This window comes from Vigna angularis, chromosome 7 (assembly GCF_016808095.1).
Source record: "Vigna angularis cultivar LongXiaoDou No.4 chromosome 7, ASM1680809v1, whole genome shotgun sequence".
NCBI classification, from domain to species: Eukaryota; Viridiplantae; Streptophyta; class Magnoliopsida; order Fabales; family Fabaceae; genus Vigna; species Vigna angularis.
In genome coordinates this window covers 1,572,859-1,596,451 of record NC_068976.1, presented here as the reverse complement: position 1 = coordinate 1,596,451, position 23,593 = coordinate 1,572,859, and the positions used below count along the sequence as shown (strand labels likewise).

The window sequence follows — 23,593 nt, the reverse complement described above, 5'->3', positions numbered from 1 at the left end:
GAGAGAGAAAGTGAGAATAATATCTCTGCCAGAATCTTTGACCATTTTTAAATTTTTCTTTTAAAATATTAAATCTCTTAATTATAGGTATTAATTATGGGTAATGTAGATATTTTAAAAAAATTTGGAGGTGCAGGATGAAATAGTAGGAGGTGCAGGATGAAACACTCGTTTTGGAAAGGAACTCTGTTGCGCTGGTTGGCAGTGGTTGAAGATTGCTGAAATGTTGAAATTGGGCCAACCAAGTTGGGCCTGCACTGATTTGAAGAAGCATTTAGTGTTGAAAGGAGTTTAAGTAAGCCATTGGAATACATTGAAAGATTGGGTCGCGTTGTAGTTAGGTTGAATCCCTTTTTGACATTAGTGAAACGGTGCGTAGAAGGCCAAAGCTGAATGGGGTCTCTTGTTTTACCCTTCATTCGTGCATAGGATCAGATTTACGGAATTTATCCCAATTTTCTCAACACTCGAGTTAGGGCTCGCGAAGAGGACTTCTTCCCCAATTCCTTCAACCCTCAACCTAGGTTCATGGTCCAGCAAGGAGGAGAACCAGAGTGGAGAAGCAAGCTCCAAGGCCCAAAACGGAAGCAGGCCCAGAAATAATCGGTCAGGAGGATGATCGGTCCGATCGGAAGTAGGACTTGTTCTCTGCTGGGGTTCTTGGATAATTTCCATTGGGTGACACGCAGTGGGATTCTGAGAAACTCTGGTATGTTGTCATTTTCAATTTTAGTTTTCAGTGCAAAGTTTATGTTTCGATTTGTTCCAGTTTACATTTCTTGCATTTGAATTTACTTTTCCAACATTGTTATTGATTCTATTTCTCTCTTGTATTGATGTTATTCTTTCATATTCATTTCTGAGTTTGATAATGTTTTAGAGTTGATGTTCTGATTTTGTTTCTTATTGATTTTAGAATAGTTTATGATGCTTTTGATGAGTGTTATGACATGCTTATGAATTGTACAAACACTGGGTTGGTAAATTGAGTGAGAGTCACCATTCTATGTTCTGAAATAAGGACTCAAAGACCCCATAATGGGCTTTACTTTACAGGATATGTCTTCCTGAGAGTGACTAAGACCCATTTTATTAGTTAAATGTTTGTTAAATTTGGAAAAGTGTATTTATCTGAATTCTTGGTAGGTTTCTTTACTTAGTTGGTTTGATAGAGGATAGTTTTAGGACAGTTGTTTCAATTTTGTTTTAATATTGCTGTTTTCATTTGAGATTGATTTTCAGACTTGGCATATTAGCTTCTCATTAGTAGAATTAGGATTTATCATTGGCATGTTTCGGTTCTTTCATAAATAGTTCACTTTCTTATTTTAGTTTTTAGCTTATTAGATTTTGCTTTACATATTCTTTCTTCATTGCATCTGGTTCATAATAGTAGGTATTAGTTTCCTTTATTCATACATCATTTAGATAGGTTTAATCATGCATTTGCATTTAGTTTCTTTTATTTTTAATTTCACGGTATTTCCCCACCTAGTTTTAGATAGTTTTAATAAATAGTAATTAGGTATAATTCTACATTTCTAAACTTAATAAAATAAGAACGAAGTCCTTGGATTAGACCCTATGTTGCTCTTATACTACATTAGTGGAGAATTTAGGTTTATTGACTTTCGTACGACCAAAAGCCTTTCAACAATACGACATATTTAGGGGAATGGGAAAATGACATAGAGCCATACACCCAAATCTTAACTGGTTCGTTGACCTCACAACTTTTCCAATCTCCTGCACATGATAACACATAACCCTTGTCCTCTCTTACTGTACCAGAAAATGAAACATTAGGCTTACGTTCATCGTCATTAGATCCATTTAGTAAGGATGAGGATGAAATCCTAATCCATCACACAAATGATGAAAAAGAAAACTTAGACCCCCCCCTCCCCCCTCCCCCAATACAACAACAACCACATATATCTTTTCTACATAACCACCATCTACACCAAGAATATCCTCATGTATACGACCACCATTTAGTTTTACATGATGTTCCAAACAAAGGAGCAATTCATTGATGCTCTAAACACATTTCACATCATTAACTATTACACATACAAAACCACACACTCCAACACAATAAGGTTGAGGGTGTAATGTGTCCACCGGTAATGTCCGTGGAAGTGTCAGGCCATCCTGCATAAAAAAAGATCAAGTATGGGAAATAAGAAAAATTGAAGGTGCCCACACATGTGCCACACAACTCATCACACGAGATCACAACAGGTTGATATCACGAATCATTTCCTAACATATACGTGAGATGGTCAAATCTGACTCATCCATACCAATTGTAACAATCATTGCTTCCATCAAGACCTCAATGGGCTACTGATGAGTGCATATTTATGCCCACATTTATGGTTTAAAATTCAAATTTTTGATGAGATTCTTGTGTTTAAATGATTGATTTAAAATAAGATTTGTGATGATTGGCTTTATCGGGTTTATGAATTAAAGTGCTTAAAATGTGATTTTAAATGCATAAATTATTTTGGATAGTCTAATGTTTGTTGACGTAGCTGAAATTAAAGTTTGAATTGCAATTCTGAAAAGAAGGAAAAGGCTAAAGTGTAATTAGAGGAAATTTATGGACTTCTGTGCAATTTTGAATAAAATAAAAATGGTTGAAAGGTAATTTTGGACAAGTTTATTTTAAAAGATAATTTGGAGAAAATATATCCTAAGATATTTTATTCGATATTGTTAAATAATTACCTTATTTAATTATATCAATAAAAATCAAAAGATAATATTTTCCAAATCTTTTTGAATCTAAAAAAGATATTATCAAATAATCTCAAAAACTGATTAAATCTGTTGAATATTTGAAAGATATTAGATATAAGATAAAATATCTTATCAACAGAAGATTCAGAGTCCAAGTCCAATCAAGCCTATATAAAGAGACCCAGGAGAGGCACAACTCATTCATTCTCAGACTGCTCCACTAGAAGTCATCATTCACCACTCCTCTCACTTTTATTTCATCTTGTATTCTATTCCATTCATGGGGGGCTAAGCTCTTAGGGCTATTCCACTATAATTTCATTATGGATTCTGAGGTTAAGTTGAATTAATGCAATTGTTTCTTTTGATTATTGATTTGAGTTATCCTTCTTCTATGTCTTTCATCTCTCAATCATATTAAAACTAATGACTTTTGCATCATAAGGTGTTTGAATCTACATGCATATTAATCATATGAGTTCAAGGGTTTCTAAGTTTGATATAAAATCTACTTCGATTAAATTTAGGAACTTTCATATGATTAAACGGGTTTTTGATATCAATTGAGAATGTACTTTGATTGGTGGTAATAATTTCAACTATAACTAATTGAGAATTTACTTTGATTAATTAGCTTTTAATTTGGTTAGGAGATTTAAGAATAGACATGATTAACCACAATAGGATTTGATTGAGAATGTACTTTGGTTGAATTCATTGTGAATAATCTAGAAACGTCTTGCATTTGATTGAGAATTTATTTTGGTTAATTGCATGATCGCCCTCAAATTAATTAAGAATGCACTTTAATTAGTTTGAAACTTGAACAATAATCAATTGAACAATGATCTATGGATAACCAATGATGAATCTATCTTGGAAAAGCAGTGGAATTAGCCTATTTCATCATAATTTTTTCTTAAGTTTCCTCTTTGATCTTCAAACATTAATTCCATTAGCATAGCTTCTCACTTTTATTCTTGAGCATTGCATTCATTCATAAGATTCAAATATTGAAAAACAATTCCGTATTCATTGGGAGACGACTTAGGGTTACTTTAACCCTATCTACTTTCTTGACTACTGACTTGGGAATACTGAAGTTGCCTTTAAAAGTAGTATTAATTTGATAGCTTCAACAACATCGTATCAAATTTGACGCCGTTGCCGGAGAATACGGTCAGTATTTTGAATATTTTGATTCTTATTTTTATTTTTATTTTTATCTTTATTTTTTTTTACTTTTTTAACGCATATACATTTAACTTAGTTTGAATTATTTTGTAGCCTTTAGTTATTCTTACATAAAGGCATGGTTGGCGAAAAAACATGCAATCGAACATGTGTACGAGAATTGGAAAGAATCATTCAATAAATTGTCATGGCTACTACAAGAAATACACATTTTTGCTCTTGGATTCGTGTACAAACTCAAAACATAGTCAATTATTGATGACGAGAAGGTTTGGCAAAACCAACAATATTTCAAAAGATTATTCTAGACCTTCAAATTGTGTGTTGATGGATTTTCCTATTGAAAACTATTGGTGCAACTGGACGGAACATTCCTGTATGGAAAATATAAGGGCACTCTTTTAGTAGCTATAGCATAAGATGGAAGAAACAAAATACTTCACATTGCTTTTGCTATAGTTGAGGGTGAAACAAAAGACACTTATTTTTTTTTTTGAAAAACCTTAGGAGGCATATTACACCTCAACAATACTTGTGCTTAATTTTGGATCGCCACAACTCTATCCGTGCAACATTCAATAGACTGATGAGTGGATGAACTCAAGGAAACTGTGTGCATGTGTATTGCATTTGACACATTCCACAAAATTTCACCCAAATATTTAGGGATACAACTTTGAAGAAGGACCTAATCAACATAGGTGAGTACTTAAATTTCTCAATTTTTAATCAAGTGTATATTGTGTTTATCATTCTTTGTCAAACTTAATCAATAATATTTTTAAATTATATTTGCAGCATACACAATGACTAAGCCACGATATAATTATTACTACAATATCATTAAGAAAGCCAATCCAGAAGTACCAGCTTGGATTGACCAAATTCCAAGACAGGAGTTCATATTGTGTATGATGAAGGCAAATAATGGCGTTGCCTATCAACGAATTTGGCCAAAGCAATCAACTCAGTACTAAATAAAATAAGAAATTTACTAATCTCCTCCATAGTATTGGCGACATACACCAGATGCAACACCTTTTTCACAAAAAGAGGGAGGCAAATATGTTTAATGATAAGTGTTGGTTATGTGTATTCTGAAAATGCCACCAAGGTGCTACAGGATGTTGATTCAAAATCAAACACTCACAGGGTGATTGGATTTTATATAAATACAAGAAGATTCAGAGTGGAGGAGATGGTAAAACCCATGAGAAATACATCCTCCGGGAAAAGTTGTCGTTAGGTTGGATGAACGGTGGTGTGACTAAAGTTTTAAAAAAATTCATCTACCATGTTCACATGTCTTAGCAGCTTGCAAACATGTTCATCACAACTTCAACATGTACATCAATCCCTATAATAAGTTGGATGTCGTTATCAAAGTGTATGATCATATGTTTGGGGAACTAAGACATGAAGAATATTAGCCACCATATCAAGGCCCACAAATTTTGCCTCATCCAGCCATAAGAAGGAACACAAAGGGTCGGTCCAAATAATCTAGAATTAGGAGTGAGATAGACATCAAGGAACGAGCACACTAACAAAAATATTCAAATTGTCAAACCCTAAGCCACATAAAAAATCGTTGTCCTCACAACTTTGGCATTAGTAGGTCCACATCCCCTCACTAACTGGATTCAACCTTCATTTAAACTTTCATTCAATCAATAAAAATTTTATTCGCTTTTACCTTCTCAATTTAATTAGGCTTTTATAAATACCTTAATAACAAAATTTCATAATATACAAATGTTATGTTCACTTACTTGAAGAGTTGAGAGAAGATGAAAAGTCTTATATTTCACTTAAAAAACCTAATACAACTTACTATTGTATTTATAGGAGACAATAGTTTTGAAAAGTAAAAACCCCCTAACACAACCCTAACATAAATATTAATAATAATAAAGACATTATACTTCAACACTCCCCCTCAAGCTGGAGCATATAGATCATATGCACCAAGCTTGGAACATATAAATTGATTTTTAGGCCCCTTAGAGATTTAGTCAGAATGTTTGCGAGTTGTTCATTAGAGTTGACAAAATCAGTAACAAGATCCTTTGACAATAACTTCTCTCTAATAGAATGATAATAAATCTCTACGTGTTTTGTTCTTTTATGAAACACTGGATTGGAGGCAATGTGAAGGACGACTTGATTGTCACAGTACAACTTCATCTGCTTATTTTACAAAATTTCAACTCTTGAAGGAGTTTTCTAATCCACACAGGTCCACATATAGTTAGAGCCATAGATCGATACTCAGCTTCAGCACTAGATCGAGCAATAACACTTTGTTTCTTACTTTTCCAAGATACAAGGTTCCCTCCAAGTAAAACACAATATCCTGTGGTAGATCTTCTGTCAATTGGACAACCAGCCCATTCTGCATCACAATATCCCTCAACTCGAGTGTTTCCCTTGTCCTCATACAACAATCCCTGTCCTGGGTTCCCTTTTACATTTCTAAGAATGCGAATCACTGCATTCTAATGATCAACGTGTGGATTTTGCATAAATTGACTCACAATTCCTACCGGATAAGAAAGATCAGGTCTTGTTATGGTAAGATAGATGAGTTTTCCAACAAGCCTTCTATATCTCTAGGTTTGAGAAAAGTTCACCTTGGTCTTTCATTAACTTTTGATTTGAGTCCATAGGACTATCAATGGGCTTGCAATTTGTCACGCCGGTTTCCTCCAAAATATCAGGAGCATATTTTCTTTGTGAAATGATGACACCTTCTGATGGCAATCCCTTTAGGGACTTTCCATCCAAAGAAGTATCAATTTAACACTAAGACTAAGAAAGGGAAGTTGAATAAGGACTTGATCTTTTCTTTCTAAGTCTTAGAATGTTCTCTTTAACTAAATACATTTACCTTGTTTTATAGGTCACTAATAAGAGTGGAAAACCATAGCCAATCAACCAAAGAAGCTTGGTGAGCTAAGGGAAGCAAAGGAGGTAAAGAAAGGAAGAAAGGAAGTGCTTTTTGAATTGGAAAAGCAAAGCTCATATACAACATACGGCCAACCAAGCAAACCAACGTTTCCACTTTCTTTTAAAGCATGTTTTCAATGTTTACCGTATGGAACATATGGCCATCTGTATAGCTTCTCCTGCACACTTCTTATAGAGCTTCATGTACATTTCTAATATGTCCAATAGCTTGCTAGGCACGTTTCTCTTCATCTATAAAAGAGAAGTCAAATCTTTTGTAATGGTAACTTGAATTGAAGTAAAGAAATGCTGCCAATTTCCAACTATTACTCTCAAGTTAACCTCTGTGCTTTGTTATCTAGCACATCCTCTAGCTTCTTTCCCCTTTGGAAAGCCTACTGAGTTAGAGATCTACCAAAACATCCATTCAAACACCACCAGACAATTTCACAAACACCTTGAGTGCGCTCCGAACCTCTATTGTTTCCTTTCATCCGCTGCCAATTCTCTGAGTTGTGGAGCTTCTTCTGCACATCCTGGAGTAGCGTCCATCATTTGGCATCAAGAGCCAGGTCGTCCACGCAAGTCTCCAAGAGATAAGTCACGTTTTCATTCATTTTTCACTTCCGTCATGTGTTGTTCCAGTTTTGCCACTATTTGATTTTTTTTCCTCACTTCTGTGGTTTGATTTCGTGTTTGTTGTGGATGTTTGTGTTCATTCACTGTTCCTTAGTGTTTTTTCTTCATTTTAATCGGTGCACTTTGTTTGTTTGAGTTCAAATCAAGTTTTATTAATCAGTTCCAGTTGTGTCTCGGTCATGTGCAATTTTAGTGCAGTTTTTCATTCTGTCAAATGTTTAATTCTGTTCAGCCATGATTTCGTTCTGTTTTGTTTGAGTCCAGTGTGTTGCTAGCTATATGTTGATCATGAAAAGCAATGGCACCATGTCCAGCTTTGATCATTTGAGTTTACACCATTGCACACTGATTTTTCCAATTTAAATCTGCAGAAAACTGCATTTTCGGTTTTCATATGCTATAATCTGTTTCTGTCCAGATTTATTGATTCTAAAGCTTAAGGCAAGTGTATTTGATGATTTTATACATGTTTCAAGTGCTGGCAATCTGTATTAACCATTGAATTCCAAAAAGTATAGTTGAGTTGATTCCAAAATCTGTTTTACATATGTCACTGTTTTAATCCAGCTTTGCACCGTGTTGCTATCATTGTGTGTCTTAGGCCATGTGCTATTTCCCTAGCTCAATTTCTGAAGCTAGATCTAGTTGCTTAGGACCTTTCTTGCATATTTGTTGATCCATCCAGCTTTGAACTTGCTGTTTTCTTCATGCTGCAACAATTTTTAGTATATTTTTCTGCATTTTTGGGAACTTCCACTATCAATTGTTGCTGCAATGTGTTTCTGTGCTGATTGACTGTTTGTGCAAGTATAATTGGCCATTTGAAACCTGTTGTTACTGTTCAAATGGTAATTTTCTAGCCTTTGTATCAAATTATAGTTTTAGTCATCAAATTTGGTTAAATTTGGAACTAAACCAGTCAAAACTGATATGGACTTTGCTGTGGCTGTTTAAGTGTTTCAACATATTCCATTTGATGATACAAACTTGTTTGAAGTGGCATTTGAACATTTGAATCATTGCTGTTCATTTTCACCACTGCAGTTTCCAATTTTTTTTCCCACATTTCTCATTTTGGTGCAGTTTTGGTGCTTTTATTCTGCATAAGTAACAACTGCCACTGCCAATTGCTGCCTCCCCTTGTTTCTGTGCATTGTGAACATTAGGAACAATTTATTTGACCATTTAAAACTTGTGCATACTGCTCATTTGGTCATTTTCCAGCCAATGTGCCAAATCACCATTTAAACCATCAATTTTTCTTAAAATTAGAAGTGGACCATTCATTTTCGGATGCAGAATGTTTCTTTGCTATTTCAGAATTTAAACATGTTCACAATGATGATATACACTTGTTTGATGTCTCACTTAAGCCTTTGCACCACTACCAAACAATTTTGACCCTGAAACCACCATTATCAGCCACTTTTCAGGTGCAGTAGGCCATTTTTCTTGCTATTTGACATTTGAAATACTTCTAATTTTCATTATTGGATTGGCAAAAGCTGGGTTTAAGTTTCCAAATACATTTATATGCTTATCCAAGTGTATAGCAATCATAAAAAGCAATTTAAACCCTGCAATCCAGATTTGAAAGGTCAAAAACCAGAAACACAAAATCTGATGTTCTTTGTGGCATTCTGTCAAATAGTTTGGCATTTTCATCAAACACTTTCACTGCACTTGAATTTTCTCTTTGTTTTGAGTTTTTCTTACTTTTCTAATCTGTTCTAGACCCTATCTTAGGTACTTGTTGTGTGCTAGCCTTTATTCCAGCCCAAAGTGTTTAGAAATCACCTTTTCTTGACTTCCATATCTGTTGTCATATTAATTTTGCATTTCAATTGGATGTACCATTCTTTTGATCACTCACGGGTTTTTGTGATTCTTGTTTGATGGAACATCATATTTTGGTGGAGTTTTAACATACAACATGGCCTTATCAAAGGGGTAGCATCTTAAGGAGTGGAGGTCTTGCTAACATTGCTTCAAGTGGACTTCAAGAGCAATTTCCATTGGCTGTCCAGCACTTCCTTGCAGCAGAAAAACACCACTTTAAAGTTACATTTCAGCTCATTTATTTAGCTGATGCTGCCACACTTGGCTTTGTTTACATTGTCTTACACTTCATTGTATAAGTGGCATTCTATCACGGAACCTTTGTGGTAATTTCCTCTTGGTTTTTGAAACTTAAAGTGACTTGGAAAAATGCTTTTCAAGCAATTCCAAGTGCACCATACAACATTGTAATAGTTTAGTTTCCACTTCTTAGTGTGAAAGTGTGTCAAGTGGCTTCAAGTGTCATTTGCACTTTCACTTAGGGTCGTGTCTCACTCTTTCATTTCTTTATCATCTTTCTTTACTTTTTGCTTGTTGATATTTGTGTTCTAAGTCTCCGTGATAGTTAGGTGCGCTACCATATAGACAAACCTTCGTTTGGTTTATTAGGAGCATCACATTGTTGCATTCCAAAAAGATTTTGAAAGACTTCTATCTAGATATTTTGGTAAGAAATGTCAGGAGACACTCTGGCTAAGGAAGGACAAGGTTTCTAAGCTTGTCCATTGTGACCCACCTCTCCTTCTTGGGAGCTATTCGGTTTCTTTACCTTTAGCATCTCTATAGAAGTCATTAACCATATACAAACAAATCCTCTTTTCCAAAAGTTTTGATTCATACTTGTGCAAGGCTTTCAAATTTTATGAAAACACTTTCTCTACTTCACAAGCATGAGTCACTCTAGTGTTCAAGGTAACACCAATCATGATCATGACAACATAGAGTTGAGAGAAGAGCTCAATAGAACCAAGGCTGAGTTACATGAACTAAGGCAAATGGTCACCAATCTTATTCTCATTCAAAGAGGGCATTCACAAGGGGATCACTCTCATAGGCAAAACCATGATCATGATGATCATTCCCAACATAGTGATCACCATAGTTATCACCCTTATGATCACTATCAACGCCCTCCTAGGCGTCATCATAACCATCGAGACCATCCTGTGGAACCTAAACTTGACCTTCCACCCTTCTTTGGACGAGACAATGTAGAAGAATACTTTGAGTGGGAGATGAAGGTCGAACAGATTTTTGAGTGCTACCACATAGATGATAGGAGGCGAGTGACCTTAGCTACTTTGACCTTTCACGGAGCAGCCCTCTATTGGTGGACATCCATCATAAGAGATCAAAAGATGCATGGCGACTACACCATCCAATACTGGAATGAATTGAAAGCAGCCTTACACAGAAGGCATGTCCCAGCCTATTATGCTAGAGAAGTCATGGACAAGCTCCATCGGCTTCAACAAAGAAACATGAGTGTTGAGGAATACCGGCAAAAGTTAGAATTACTCATGTTAAGAGCTGGGATAAAAGAGGAAGAGAGATTCACCATAGCTAGGTTCCAAAGCGGTCTTAACTATGAGATAAGAGAAAAGGTAGAACTTTTACCTTATTTAGCTCTCAATGATTTTGTGCAGCTATGTGTGAGAGTGGAAGAACAAATTAGAAGAAAAGCTTCCACTAAAAGGAATTACCCTACCACCTCCGAGTATAGGAAATATATTAAGAGGGAGGGTAGTCCAAGGAGGTATGAAAAACCTCAAGAAAAAGAAAAAGAAAAAGAAAAAGAAAAAGTGAGAGGTAAAGAAAAAGAGAGAGAGCGAGAAAGAAATACCTCTCACAAATAATCTTCAAGAGACACAACGGGTAGAGAGACCAAATGCTTTAAGTGTGGAGAGAGAGAACATTATTCTTCTGAGTGTCCTCACAAAAGGTCTACTTATCTCTTAGACCATCAGAGTGAAAGTGAAGATTCTTCTAGTGACTCAGATACTTCTGTATCTGAGGAAGAAGCCTTACCTTGTGAAGGTGAGTTATTATTGGTAAGAAGACTTCTTGGAAGTCAATCCCAAGAACTAGAACAATCACAAAGAGAAAATCTATTTAGAACAAGATGCAAAATCTTCGAAAACACTTGTTCATTGATTGTGGATAGTGGTTCCTCTTGTAATTGTTGTAGTTCTCGAGTGGTGAACAAATTAGCCTTACCTACTATTTCTCATCCCAAGCCTTATAAGCTCTTCAGTGGATAACAGAGCATGAAGAAATAGTAGTCAACACACAGGTAACCATACCAATATCCATTGGCAACTATGAAGAAAACGTTTTATGTGATGTTGTTCCAATGGATGCTGGGCATGTATTACTTGGTAGGCCATGGCAATTTGATCATAATTCCACTCATGATGGCTATACCAACAAAATAACTTTCTTCCATAAAGGCAATAAAATCACATTGATTCCTCTTACACCTGAACAAGTGAAAGAGGATGAGATAATAATCAAAGAAAAAATTGAAAAAGAAAGAAAACAAGAAAATAGGTTGGCCAAGAAACCTTCTCAAGAAAAGAAGAAGGACACAAAGGTATGCATATTGTTAACTTCTTCATTAAAAGGTAAATTACCTTGAATCTTCTTCTCAAAAACATCACTTTGTTTCTTCATTTTATCATGGGGAATGTTCAAAACAAAGTGAATTCAAAAAAATATTAAAGGTCAATACTTCTTCTAATAATTTTTTTGTCAAAAGGCCTTCACTTTATCTTCTTATCTTTGCATATATCTCATTCATCATTAAAATTTTTGCTATTTTTTGTAGATATATCTTTGACCCAGGTGGACAATAAACACCAAAGTTGTGCTTCTTCTTTTTTCCCGATTTGAGGACAAATCATTTTTAAGAGGGAGGGAATGATGGCAATCCCTTTAGGGACTTCCCATCCAAAGAAGTATCAATTTAACACTAAGACTAAGAAAGGGAAGTTGAATAAGGACTTGATCTTTTCTTTCTAAGTCTTAGAATGTTCTCTTTAACTAAATACATTTACCTTGTTTTATAGGTCACTAATAAGAGTGGAAAACCATAGCCAATTAACCAAAGAAGCTTGGTGAGCTAAGGGAAGCAAAGGAGGTAAAGAAAGGAAGAAAGGAAGAGCTTTTTGAATTGGAAAAGCAAAGCTCATATACAACATACGGCCAACCAAGCAAACCAACGTTTCCACTTTCTTTTAAAGCATGTTTTCAATGTTTACCGTATGGAACATATGGCCAGCTGTATAGCTTCTCTTGCACACTTCTTATAGAGCTTCATGTACATTTCTAATATGTCCAATAGCTTGCTAGGCACGTTTCTCTTCATCTATAAAAGAGAAGCCAAATCCTTTGTAATGGTAACTTGAATTGAAGTAAAGAAATGCTGCCAATTTCCAGCTATTACTCTCAAGTTCACCTCTGTTCTTTGTTATCTAGCACCTCCTCTAGCTTCTTTCCCCTTTGGAAAGCCTACTGAGTTAGAGATCTACCAAAACATCCATTCAAACACCACCAGACAATTTCACAAACACCTTGAGTGTGCTCCGAACCTCCACTGTTTCCTTTCATCCGCTGCCAATTCTCTGAGTTGTGGAGCTTCTTCTGCACATCCTGGAGTAGCGTCCATCACCTTCCTTTGATTGTGCCACTTCAATACCAAGGAAATATTTTAGCCGACCTAGATCTTTGGTCTAAAAGTGGTTAAACAAATGATTCTTTAATTGAGCAATTCTAGTGACGTCATTTCCTGTAATGACAATATCATCAACATAGACCATTAGATAAACACATTTATTAGGAGAACTATAAAATATTGAATGATTCACCTCACATCGTTTCAATCCAAAATTTTGCAGAACCCGGCTAAATTTACCAAACCAAGCGTGAGGTGATTGCTTCAAGCCATAAAGGGAACGATGTAATTTACAAACTAACCAAGACTCCCCCTGAGCAACAACTCGAGGAGGTTGCTCCATGTATATCTCTTCTTCTAGATCACCATGAAGAAAGGCATTTTTAATGTCCAACTGGTAAAGGGGCCATTGACGAATGACAACCATAGCAAGCGTAATACAAATAGTACTGGTTTTAACCACAGGAGAAAAGGTATCACAATAGTCGAGGCCACAGACTTGAGTATATCCCTTAGCTACCAGACGAGCTTTGAGACGATCGATTGCACCAGTAGGACCAACCTAATAGCATAGACTCATCTACAATCAACATGCTTATCACTAGGAGGAAGAGGAACAAAGTCTCAAGTGTCATTGTGTTCAAGTGCTTGCATTTCATCAATCATGGCTTGTCGTCATCCAGGATGACCAAGTGCCTCATGAACATTATTAGGAACCGTAATGGAAGATAAGGAAGAAACAAAAGAGAAATATGGAGGAGACAAATAATGATAACTCAAAAAATTATAAACAGGATAAGGATTACGAGTAGAGTGAATACCTTTCCGAAGGGCAATAGGCAAATTATTATCTGAGTCAAGAGAGTGAGGAGGATGAAGCATCCATGGTTTGGGAATTTGATGAAGGAGGATCTGAGTCTCGAGGATCTTCAGTGTTCTGAGTTTGAGATTGTGTCTGACGTTGATATGTGAGAAGAGGTGGAGGAACAATGTCATTTGTATTTTGACTTTGAGGTAAAGAAGCAAGAGTAACCAAGGGATCACATGATGGTAAACGACACATTTGTTGAACAGATAAATGGTCCTCCATGGGGGACAAAAAAAAAAGGTGTATCCTCAAAGAATGTGACATCAGCAGACATATAATATCTCTTGGCTGAGGGAGAATAACATTTATACCATTTCTGAAGGCGAGAGTATCCCACAAAGACACACTTAATAGCTTTTGCAGAGAGTTTATCAAGACTTGGAGAAACATTATGAACAAAACAAGTACACCCAAATATACGAGGAGAGACATGGTAATGAGGGTCATTTGGAAAAATGATAGAGTGAGGAAATTTATTCTCAAGAGAGGAAGAAGGCATCCTATTGATCAGAAAACTGGCAGTAAGGACTGCATCACCCCCAATGATGAACAGGAACATTAGTATTCAACATCAGGGAGCGTGCAGTTTCAATGAGATGTTTATTCTTCCTCTCTGCAATATTATTTTGTTTTGGAGTGGGGGACATGTTCACTAGTGTAAAATTCCTTGGGAAGATAAGAATGAAGAAAATGCTGCAGAAAAGTATTCCTTAGCATTATCACTTTTGAGGATTTTAATTGTCTTCCTAAATTGGTTCTTAATTTCATTAAAAAAAAGACACAAATATTGCCAAAACTGATCATGCAAAAGTTTTGGGGATGAAGTTGCGAAATAGGAAACTAAGGAGTTAGGTTTTAAGAAATAAAGTCCTTGTGACTCATGTCCTTCTCCAATCAGACGACCCGTACCATGTTCCTGTATAACAAAGGAATTATCATATAAGGTTACATAACAATTTAAGGAACGATTCAATGGACTCAAAGAGATTAAATTGTAAGGACAATGAGGAATATACAAAACAGAATTAAATTTTAGTGAAGGAGATAGGAAACTTTGCCAATCCCCTGAGATGCAACTTTGGGTCCATTGGCAACAGTAATGAAATGAGGAGTTTTCGAAGATGACATGGAAGAAAATGAAGGGATGTTACCAGAGATATGATTTGAGGCACCAGAGTCAAGAATCCATGGAATATGACCTTCCAAGAATTGAGAAATGCAGAAAGTTGACACATTTGACATTGAGGAGGATTGTCCAAGATTAGAAGATTTTTCAGACTTGTACCTCAATTATCTAGATTCTAAATTATCAAAAAGTCTTCATCAAAAATTCTAGATTCTAAATTATCAGATTTAGACACATGAGCAGCTTTGTTTGGAAATCCATGCAATGAATAACATTTATCTTGGGTATGACCCATTCTCTTACAATATGAGCATTGACGACGTCTACTTCGACCACCACGTCCTCCTCGGTTGCTCCTACCTCCTCCTCTTCCTCGTGGTGTCACCATTGCTGATGTTTCAATAGCATCACTTAAATTCTCATCTTTAACCAATGTAGGTACCCGAAGGAGTCGAGTAACTAAGTCATCCATGGATGGGATTTGATCATCAGCTAAAACTTGATCACGTACATGATCAAAATTAGAGTGTAAAATTTTCAAAATTAGGACCATGTAAAACTTGTCAGGCTTTTTGTTGATATTTTCTAATGAATCAGCTACAAAGAAGTTCTTTAACTCTTCTACAACAGCCCAAGCTTTTGCTATATAGGAAAATATATCATGGTTGACTTGTTTGAGAGAAACTACTCTTTGGGTTGCATCGAAAGGACATTGTATATCATTAGTAAAAATATATTGGGCCCTTTTCCAAAAAGAGGAACATTTCTTGTAGGGTCTCAAGATATCTAGAACCTCTTGCTCAACTGATTGCCACAAAACAACACAAACTGAAAGTCTAATTTCTGCCATTGAGATTTTTCTTCATCTAGAACCATAGAAATATCTTGTTCAAGGTGATTATGGTGTCCTTGACCAAGAAACCACAATTCCACAGCAGAGGACCATGATAAATAATTTTTCCAATTCAGTTTTGCAAATGTAATGATAGGGTAGCAGATAAAGAGGAATTAATTCCAGTAGAAGAGCCAATTTTAAAACTGTAAGAAGAAATGAGACTTAGGGTTTCAAAAACCGTGAGGGAGGTAACCCTAGGTATAAGCCCAAGCCAACGAAACGGAGAAACAAGAACCAAAACACACTCAAGAAGCCCTAGCAAGACGATCTGTAGTGACGCGGTGTAACTCCGACACATGGAAGGCGGCGCGTGCGGAACACGCTGCCAAGACTGACCAGAAAGAAGCGGCGCGTGGCGGCTCGTGCAGAGGCTTCGGAGGATGGGACCACAAGGGTTGGGTTGCGCTTCTCAAGGAGCACCAAACCCTTGACTTCGTCGGAGAAAGTGACGTTTGGCAGCGACGGCGACGGCGGACAACGGCGGACAACGAAAATGACAAAGAGACGATGCCGCCGATGATAGACGAGGAAGACACAAAGGTCTAGCTCTTGATACCAACTTGAAGAGTTGAGAGAAGATGAAAAGTCTTATATTTCACTTAAAAAACCTGATACAACTTACTACTGTATTTATAGGAGACAATAGTTCTGAAAAATAAAAGGGTTGAAAGCCCCTAACACAACCCTAACATAAATATTAATAATAATAAAGACATTATACTTCAACAAACTTTAACAACATAATTCATCTTTTGTACAGAGCAATATTCCATATAATTCATACCAAACTAATAAATATAATTATGAACAATTTAATTATTAGACTGTGTAGTTTTACATTTTCCACTTTTATTATTAAAAGAATTAAAAAATATGACAATAATATTTTACCTATATCTTATTGTTTAATAATATTGTTGAGATTGTTGATAGGAAGAGCACTGCTTTCGCTGAACCTACAATCTCAGAGCTTCTGGTTTTTTATGATGACAACATAATTAATAACACATGTGTTGTTTATGTGTTACATGTTCTATTGCTTACATGCTATATATTTTAATCAATGTGTAAATCTGTTTAAAAGCATTGAGAACATGATTGTGTTGATACATTGCATTTCACTGTGCTATATAATTGATTTTATTGGTGAATGCATGTCTGATGTTTTATAGAAGGAAAACCACAAGCACTTATGTTTGAACTTTTAATTGTGTGGAAAAACAACAGTTTTAAGTCGACTTCATTATGGGGTGAGTTGATTAAAACTCGTGGCTTTCCACAAACTTTTTCAAAGTGTGCTGTGAGTATTTTCAAAGAGAAAGTTTTTCAAAACATTGTTTAATTGTGTTGAATAGTCGATTACATGCAACTTGCATTCGACTAAGTCTGTTACAGTTTTGAAATTTTGTTAATGCTTGAGTTAAATGTTACAACGACTATATTTTTAAATATGTTGACCAAGCATTTATTGTGATTCGACTGCATTAATTGTCCATTCAATTAACTACATTGATTGCTGCTAACTACTATAACAGAATTGCTATATTTGATTGCATTAGTACCTAAGCCGATTAAAATGCGTCTGAATTGTGAAAATCTATAAATTGACGCAAATTTGATTTCTGTAAGAACTTTTGTGAATCTAATAGTTTGTGATATATTTTGTAGAAAGTGCATTCTTACAGAGAAAGAGAAAGAGCTCCAAGAAACAAGAAGTGACCGTGGTGATCATCTACTTGTGGATTCTTGAAGAGTAAGTTAACTGCACTTACAAAGGCTGATCATATCTGCACATTGGGTGTAACTGAAAGATTAGAGGCTACAATCTTGTAAAAATTGGATTGAGGTTTCCCTGTTGTGATTACAGGAAGAAGAGTGTGTTGCGTTCTTGACTTTGAGGGTGGCTCAAAGGGTTTGGACTGCAGGAGAGGGGATTCTTGCTGCTAGTCTATTTTGTATATGCCTATATTTTGATTAGAGGGTTAGAGAGGTGTTTTATATTTTTGACTTCAGGTCGCTATAAAACCCTTATTGTAAAAACCTTGATCATTATAATGCATTGGCTTCCTGTGGTTTGAAGGACACTGGATGTAGGCTTGGCCGAACCAGTATAAAAACTCAACGTTTGATCTTTCTATCCCTACACTCTTTTATTCAGTCGACTTCTTACTGTATTAAATCGATTTAATTTCCGCTGCATAAACAAATCTTTTTTCTTGCGTTTCAAGAAAGCTTTTAAAGGCATCCACTTTGCAAAAAAGATTTAAAGAAAACATTGTTTTTACATTTCAGCAATTCACCCCCTCTTGGTGTGAGAAATTAACCATTCTTTTTTCAACAATTGGCACCAGAGCTGGTTTTCATAAGATATTTAAAAAACAAGTCGATTATCTTTTTCTTTAAATCGATTGATCCTGAAAATGGCTTTAAATTTTCAAACCTTTGGTGAAGGTGCATCCACAAATAGCCCACCACTATTTGCTGGAGAAAACTATGCTTTCTGGAAAATTAGGATGCAAATATTTCTTGAATTCGTGGATAAAAGAGTTTGGGATGCAACTCTAAACGGTCCATTTGAGCCAACTCATGTTGTAAATGGAAAAACTATTTTGAAAAACTTTTCTAAGTGGACTCAAGATGAGAACCGAAGAGCTCAATATGATGTTAAGGCTAGAAATGTTATTGCTTCTGCACTAACCATGGATGAATTTTTCAGGACATCACAATGCAAGATTGCCAAAGAAATGTGGGAGGTACTTGAGGTGACACATGAAGGAACGGATGAAGTAAAAAGGGCCAAAAAGAATTCTCTTATACAAGAATGAGTTATTTAGAATGAAGTCTGGTGAGACGATCTATGAGGTACATAAATGATTCACACACATAGTCAATCACCTCATGGCTCTCGGGAAAGTGTTTGATAAAGAAGAAATCAACATAAAGATCATGAAAAGCCTCAATAGAAGCTGGCAACCGAAAGTCACTGCTATATCTGAATCAAGAGATCTTACAAGCATGAATATGGCAACCTTGTTCGACAAGCTGAGAGAACATGAATTAGAGCTTGGAAGGCTAAAGGAGGAAGAAGAAATTGAAGAGAAGAAATCGATTGCTCTAAAAGCCACAAGCAAGAAAGCTACAAAAATTCATGAATCTGAAACTGATTCAGATGCAGATATACTAGAAAAAGAAATGATGAATATGATCGCAAGAAAATTTTGCAGATTCATGAAAAATAAAAATTCTGCAACTAACAATGCAGATTTCTCAAGAGGAGGAAAGAAGAATTCAGGAAGCAACGCTGTTCAATTTTATGAATGTGCAAAGGATGGTCATATCAAGCTTGACTATCCAGACTTGAAGAACAAGCAGAAAGACTTCTCGAAGTATCCTCAGGATAAGAACAGGAAACAGAGGAAAGCTTATATTGCATGGGAAAACAGTGATACAGATTCTTCAAGTGATGAAGATTGTGATCGCAAGAAGAGTCAAATCTATGCTTCATGGCTGGCTCGGCACAATCTGATGATGACAGTGATGATGGCTTTGAAAATGAACCAATAGAAGTCAAGTATCACATGCTACTGGATGCATTTCAGGAAGTTCATGCAGAGGCCATGCGACTTCAGTACAAGGTATTGGTTACAAGGCTAAAAGTAATAGGATTAACTCAAAGAAATTTATGGATCTGAGTAAACCTACTACTAATGCATGCTTTTACTGCAATACACTTGGTCATAGAGTTAGAAACTGCTATTTTAGAAATGTTGGTGTTCCAAAGGAAAAGTACAAATGGGTTCCCAAGGAACAACTTCCTGCTACTAAAAAGACAAGACCCAAATTCAAATGGGTACCAGCGTCAAAACCTTTTAACTGTTGTACAGGAAAGAAGTAGTAGTTGTTGTAGCAGTGAAGAATTCAAGGATGAGCTTACTTGATGATATACAATTTCTTGAGTACCTATAAGCGGTAACAATCATTTTCACATTACATCATGCATGATATTTGTTTGAATGATTGTTTGATGAATATATGATCATTGATTGATTGTTCGAAATTGTTTTCCGTGAAAATCAATTTTACGACTTTTAATCAAATGGATTAAGTACTTAATCGATTACATGTTGTTGTATGAATGTTTCTGTTTTATGAAAACCCTTTGTCATACAGTAGTCAACTTTGCAAATAATAAAATCGATTAGATATCTGATAACGGTTGAAAAACCGTTATTTTTATACTTAATTTTGACATTAAAAACACCCTTTTTATGACTTAAAAACTAGCTTGAACTCATGCTTTTGATTAAGTTGTGACAATAAGAGAGTTGGATGGGTTTTATGCTTGTTTTCCCTTGTTTTGACATGAATTAAGATGAATTGGATAAAGAAGTTGAAGTAGCAAGGAGCTAGAGTCATGAAAGGCTGGAAAAGTAGCACATAGAAGAACCACTGTTTCACGCTTGGGCGCCACCGATAAGCATCATTTGAGTATTGCAACTACCACTGAGCGTTGTAAGTGGGACGCTGAGTGCAAGTCTCGTGCGCTTGGACTTTTTCTGCACTCTATTTAAGGTTTTAGACGACTTAGGCTTCATATCTTTAGACAAAAAGAGGCTAAAATACACTTCTTTCACCCCTTGGAGGCGGAATTTGGATGCGGAAGCTCCGATCTTCAACTTTTAGGGTTCTATCTTTCATTATTTTCATCTAGTCTCACCATGTCTATGGTGAACTAAACCTCTATTGTTGTTGGGGAAACGATGTAATCCTTTGAAACTCTCATGTATTGGATTGATTCTTATTATAAAATGCTTTACTTCATTAATTGTTAGCGTTTTTCCTCTTTACTATATGCATGCTTTGTGTAATTCATTCAATTACATGATCAGTGATTTTGTCACTATGGACACATATGAGAAAATCTAGAACTGGGGAAATTCTCCCAAAAGCAATATTACCTAGACATAGGGATAGGAGGGTTGGTTGCCTCTAACCTTCTGTGCGAATGTAATGCATAATTAGTTGCTAGGGATACAAGATATTGTGAACTAGTAATTAGGAGTAGGCTTTCGTCACCCAGACATCGGGTTTAAGGTAAATTAGAAAGTGGCATTAACATTAATGAAGAAGATGAATTCATAAATACATGAGAGTGGATAGGATAAGTCGAAAACCCCAACAACATAATCATTCCATATTTTATATCAATCGCCTTTGCATCATTCAATCCAATTGATCAACACTTGCATTCAAATTTATTTTACGCAATATAAACACGATGATGTCGTTTACAAGTCCTAATTAATCAAGAAACCATATGAATGTTTGGGTCATGAGTCTCTAGGGAAACGATACTTGGTCTTACCAATTATTATTACTTGATACGATTCGGTACACTTGCCGAAGTCTTAACAAGTTTTTGGCGTCGTTGCTGGGGACTCGTGGTTTAACTATTTTATTCATGTGATTATTAATTAATTTTGACTTAAATTTTTTATTTTTTGTTTTGTTTTGTTTAAAAGTGCTTTCTAGGGTTTTGTTTTCTTGTGTATTTAGGGTATAATTCGAACGAGAAGCAAGAAAACAATGGAACCTCTTCTTGAAGGATTGGACGAGAGTAGACGGAGAAGGATAATCCAAACATCTAGAGAATTCTTTCCTTCTCCGGAGACACTTCTACAACCCTCACCACAAAGATCTAACGAGAGTACTGAAGAGATGGCCGGAGAAAATAATGGCAGACGCACTCTAGCAGATTACACCACTGTTGTTGGCCCTCATCACTTTAATAGCATTGCAAGACCGAGGGTCAATGCTACAAACATGGAGGTGAAACCGGCGTTGATACAATTAGTGAAGAGCAACCAATTTAATGGACTGTCTCATGAAAGTCCATATGAACATCTGTCAACATTCAACGAGATTTGCAACACTGTAAAGATCAATGGTGTGCCGGATGAAGCTATAAAGCTTAGTTTGTTTCCTTTCTCATTGGGAGGCAATGCAAAGCTATGGTTGAATTCTTTCCTGGAGGATAACTTTACTGAATGGGAAGCTGTGGTTTCAAAGTTTCTGAACAAGTACTTCCCACAGTCCAAAATCAACAAAGGGAAGCAAGAAATTTCCTTTTTCAGGCAAGGTATGAAGGAGACGTTAGGTCAAGCATGGGATAGATACAAAAGCTTGTTGAGAAAGACGCCCACTCATGGCATTGACGAACCAACAATAGTCATTCTTTTCCTTGGAGGTCTTGGTTCACAAACCAAATTGATGCTAGATGCCTCAACTAGAGGTAATATCAAGTGTAAAACTCCAGAGGAAGCATTTGAACTGATTGACAACATGGCTACTAATTCAACGAGATGCATAGCGAAAGAGGAGCTCCACCTCAACAGAAGGGAGTCCTACAATTGCAATCTCAAGATGCCTTGCTTGCACAAAATAAAATTATAACTCAACAGTGGGAAAATTTGACAAAGACACTCGCTCAGTTGCCAAAGGAGCTAAAGAAAGAACATTTCACAGGTTCAACAACAACTCTATGAATTATGTGGTGGTGACCATATCAATGGTCAATGTGTTTTTCTAGTGGAGGCTTTAGAAGATGTAAATTTTATGGGCAATCAATTCCAATATCGTCAAGGGAACTTCAACCAAGGGTTGAAACCTCACCCAAGTATGGGTCAAGGTCAAAATGGACAAGTTGGACAAGTAGGACAATTTAATAGACCACAACACCAACAATCACTATGGCAATAACTTTCTGCATTAAATGAGAGATCAACAAAGCTAGAAGACAGTCTTCAACAATTTATGCAGGTGACTATCTCCAACCACAAGAGCAATGAAGCTGCAATAAGAAATTTGGAGATGTAGGTTGGCCAACTGGCCAAGAAGATGGAAGATAAATCGGAAAAACAATTTGGTGTTAACACTAAGGTTAACCCTAAGGAAGAGTGTAAAGCTATTGTGAGTATAGACGATGAGAGGGTGGAAGAGAGAAAAGAAAAAGTTGAATTAGAAAAGAAAGAAGAAAGAGAAGAGAGAATATGTGAGGGTGAGACGAGAGAAAAAGAAAAGAAGAGGGGAGAGAAAAATTGTGAAAAAGGTGAAAAAGATCTTCCTTATCCTAAGGAGAGAGAAAATTTTGATAAAGAGAGACAATATGAACATTTTAAAGAGATCTTCAGGAAATTGGAGATTAAAATACCTTTGAATGAAGCACTGCAGCAAATTCCTGCTTATGCTAAGCACATGAAGCGATTTCTCACAGAAAAGAGATCTTTAGATGAGGAGATTATTGATGAACAGGGAGATTGCAGTGTTATTTTGGAGAAACCACTCCCTCCAAAAGTGAAAGATCCAGGAAGTTTTATTATTCCTTGCGTCATTGGGAAGGTGAAGATAAGGAAAGTTTTAATTGATTTAGGGTCAAGCATTAATTTAATGCCCTTATCTATGCTTGAAAAGATTGGTGATCTTGAAGTCAAGCCAACAAAGGTGACTTTGCTCATGGCGGATGGATCTTCCAAGAAACCTTATGTTGTAGCGGAAGATGTTGTGGTTTGTATAGAGAAACTTAAATTCCTGGTGGACTTTGTGGTGATGGAGATTGATGAAGACGAGAAGATCCCAATTATTCTTGGGAGACCATTTATGAAA

The 23,593-nt window shown here is 36.0% G+C and overlaps 1 protein-coding gene and 1 long non-coding RNA gene across 3 annotated transcripts; both read left to right on the top strand.

The window, feature by feature from the left end:
• The first annotated feature begins 589 nt into the window (after positions 1–589).
• LOC108338288 (uncharacterized) lies at positions 590–13,082 on the top strand. Of its 2 annotated transcripts, XR_008250381.1 has the most exons (3): positions 590–709; positions 9,479–11,962; positions 12,197–13,082. XR_008250381.1 is itself a non-coding variant. In XM_052880060.1 (2 exons), the coding sequence occupies exon 2, from the start codon at positions 10,260–10,262 to the stop codon at positions 11,223–11,225; it is 966 nt and encodes a 321-aa protein (XP_052736020.1). In that variant the 5' UTR covers positions 590–709; positions 9,479–10,259; the 3' UTR covers positions 11,226–12,169. The 2 variants fall into 2 exon arrangements, 1 of the variants encoding a protein (XP_052736020.1); XM_052880060.1 differs by lacking the exon at positions 12,197–13,082 and having other exon boundaries at positions 9,479–12,169.
• On the top strand, positions 707–18,120 carry LOC108338287 (uncharacterized). Its single transcript, XR_008250382.1, has 3 exons — positions 707–4,643; positions 17,600–17,684; positions 17,799–18,120. It is a non-coding gene; the product is annotated as an uncharacterized LOC108338287 (long non-coding RNA).
• Positions 18,121–23,593: the final 5,473 nt, after the last annotated feature.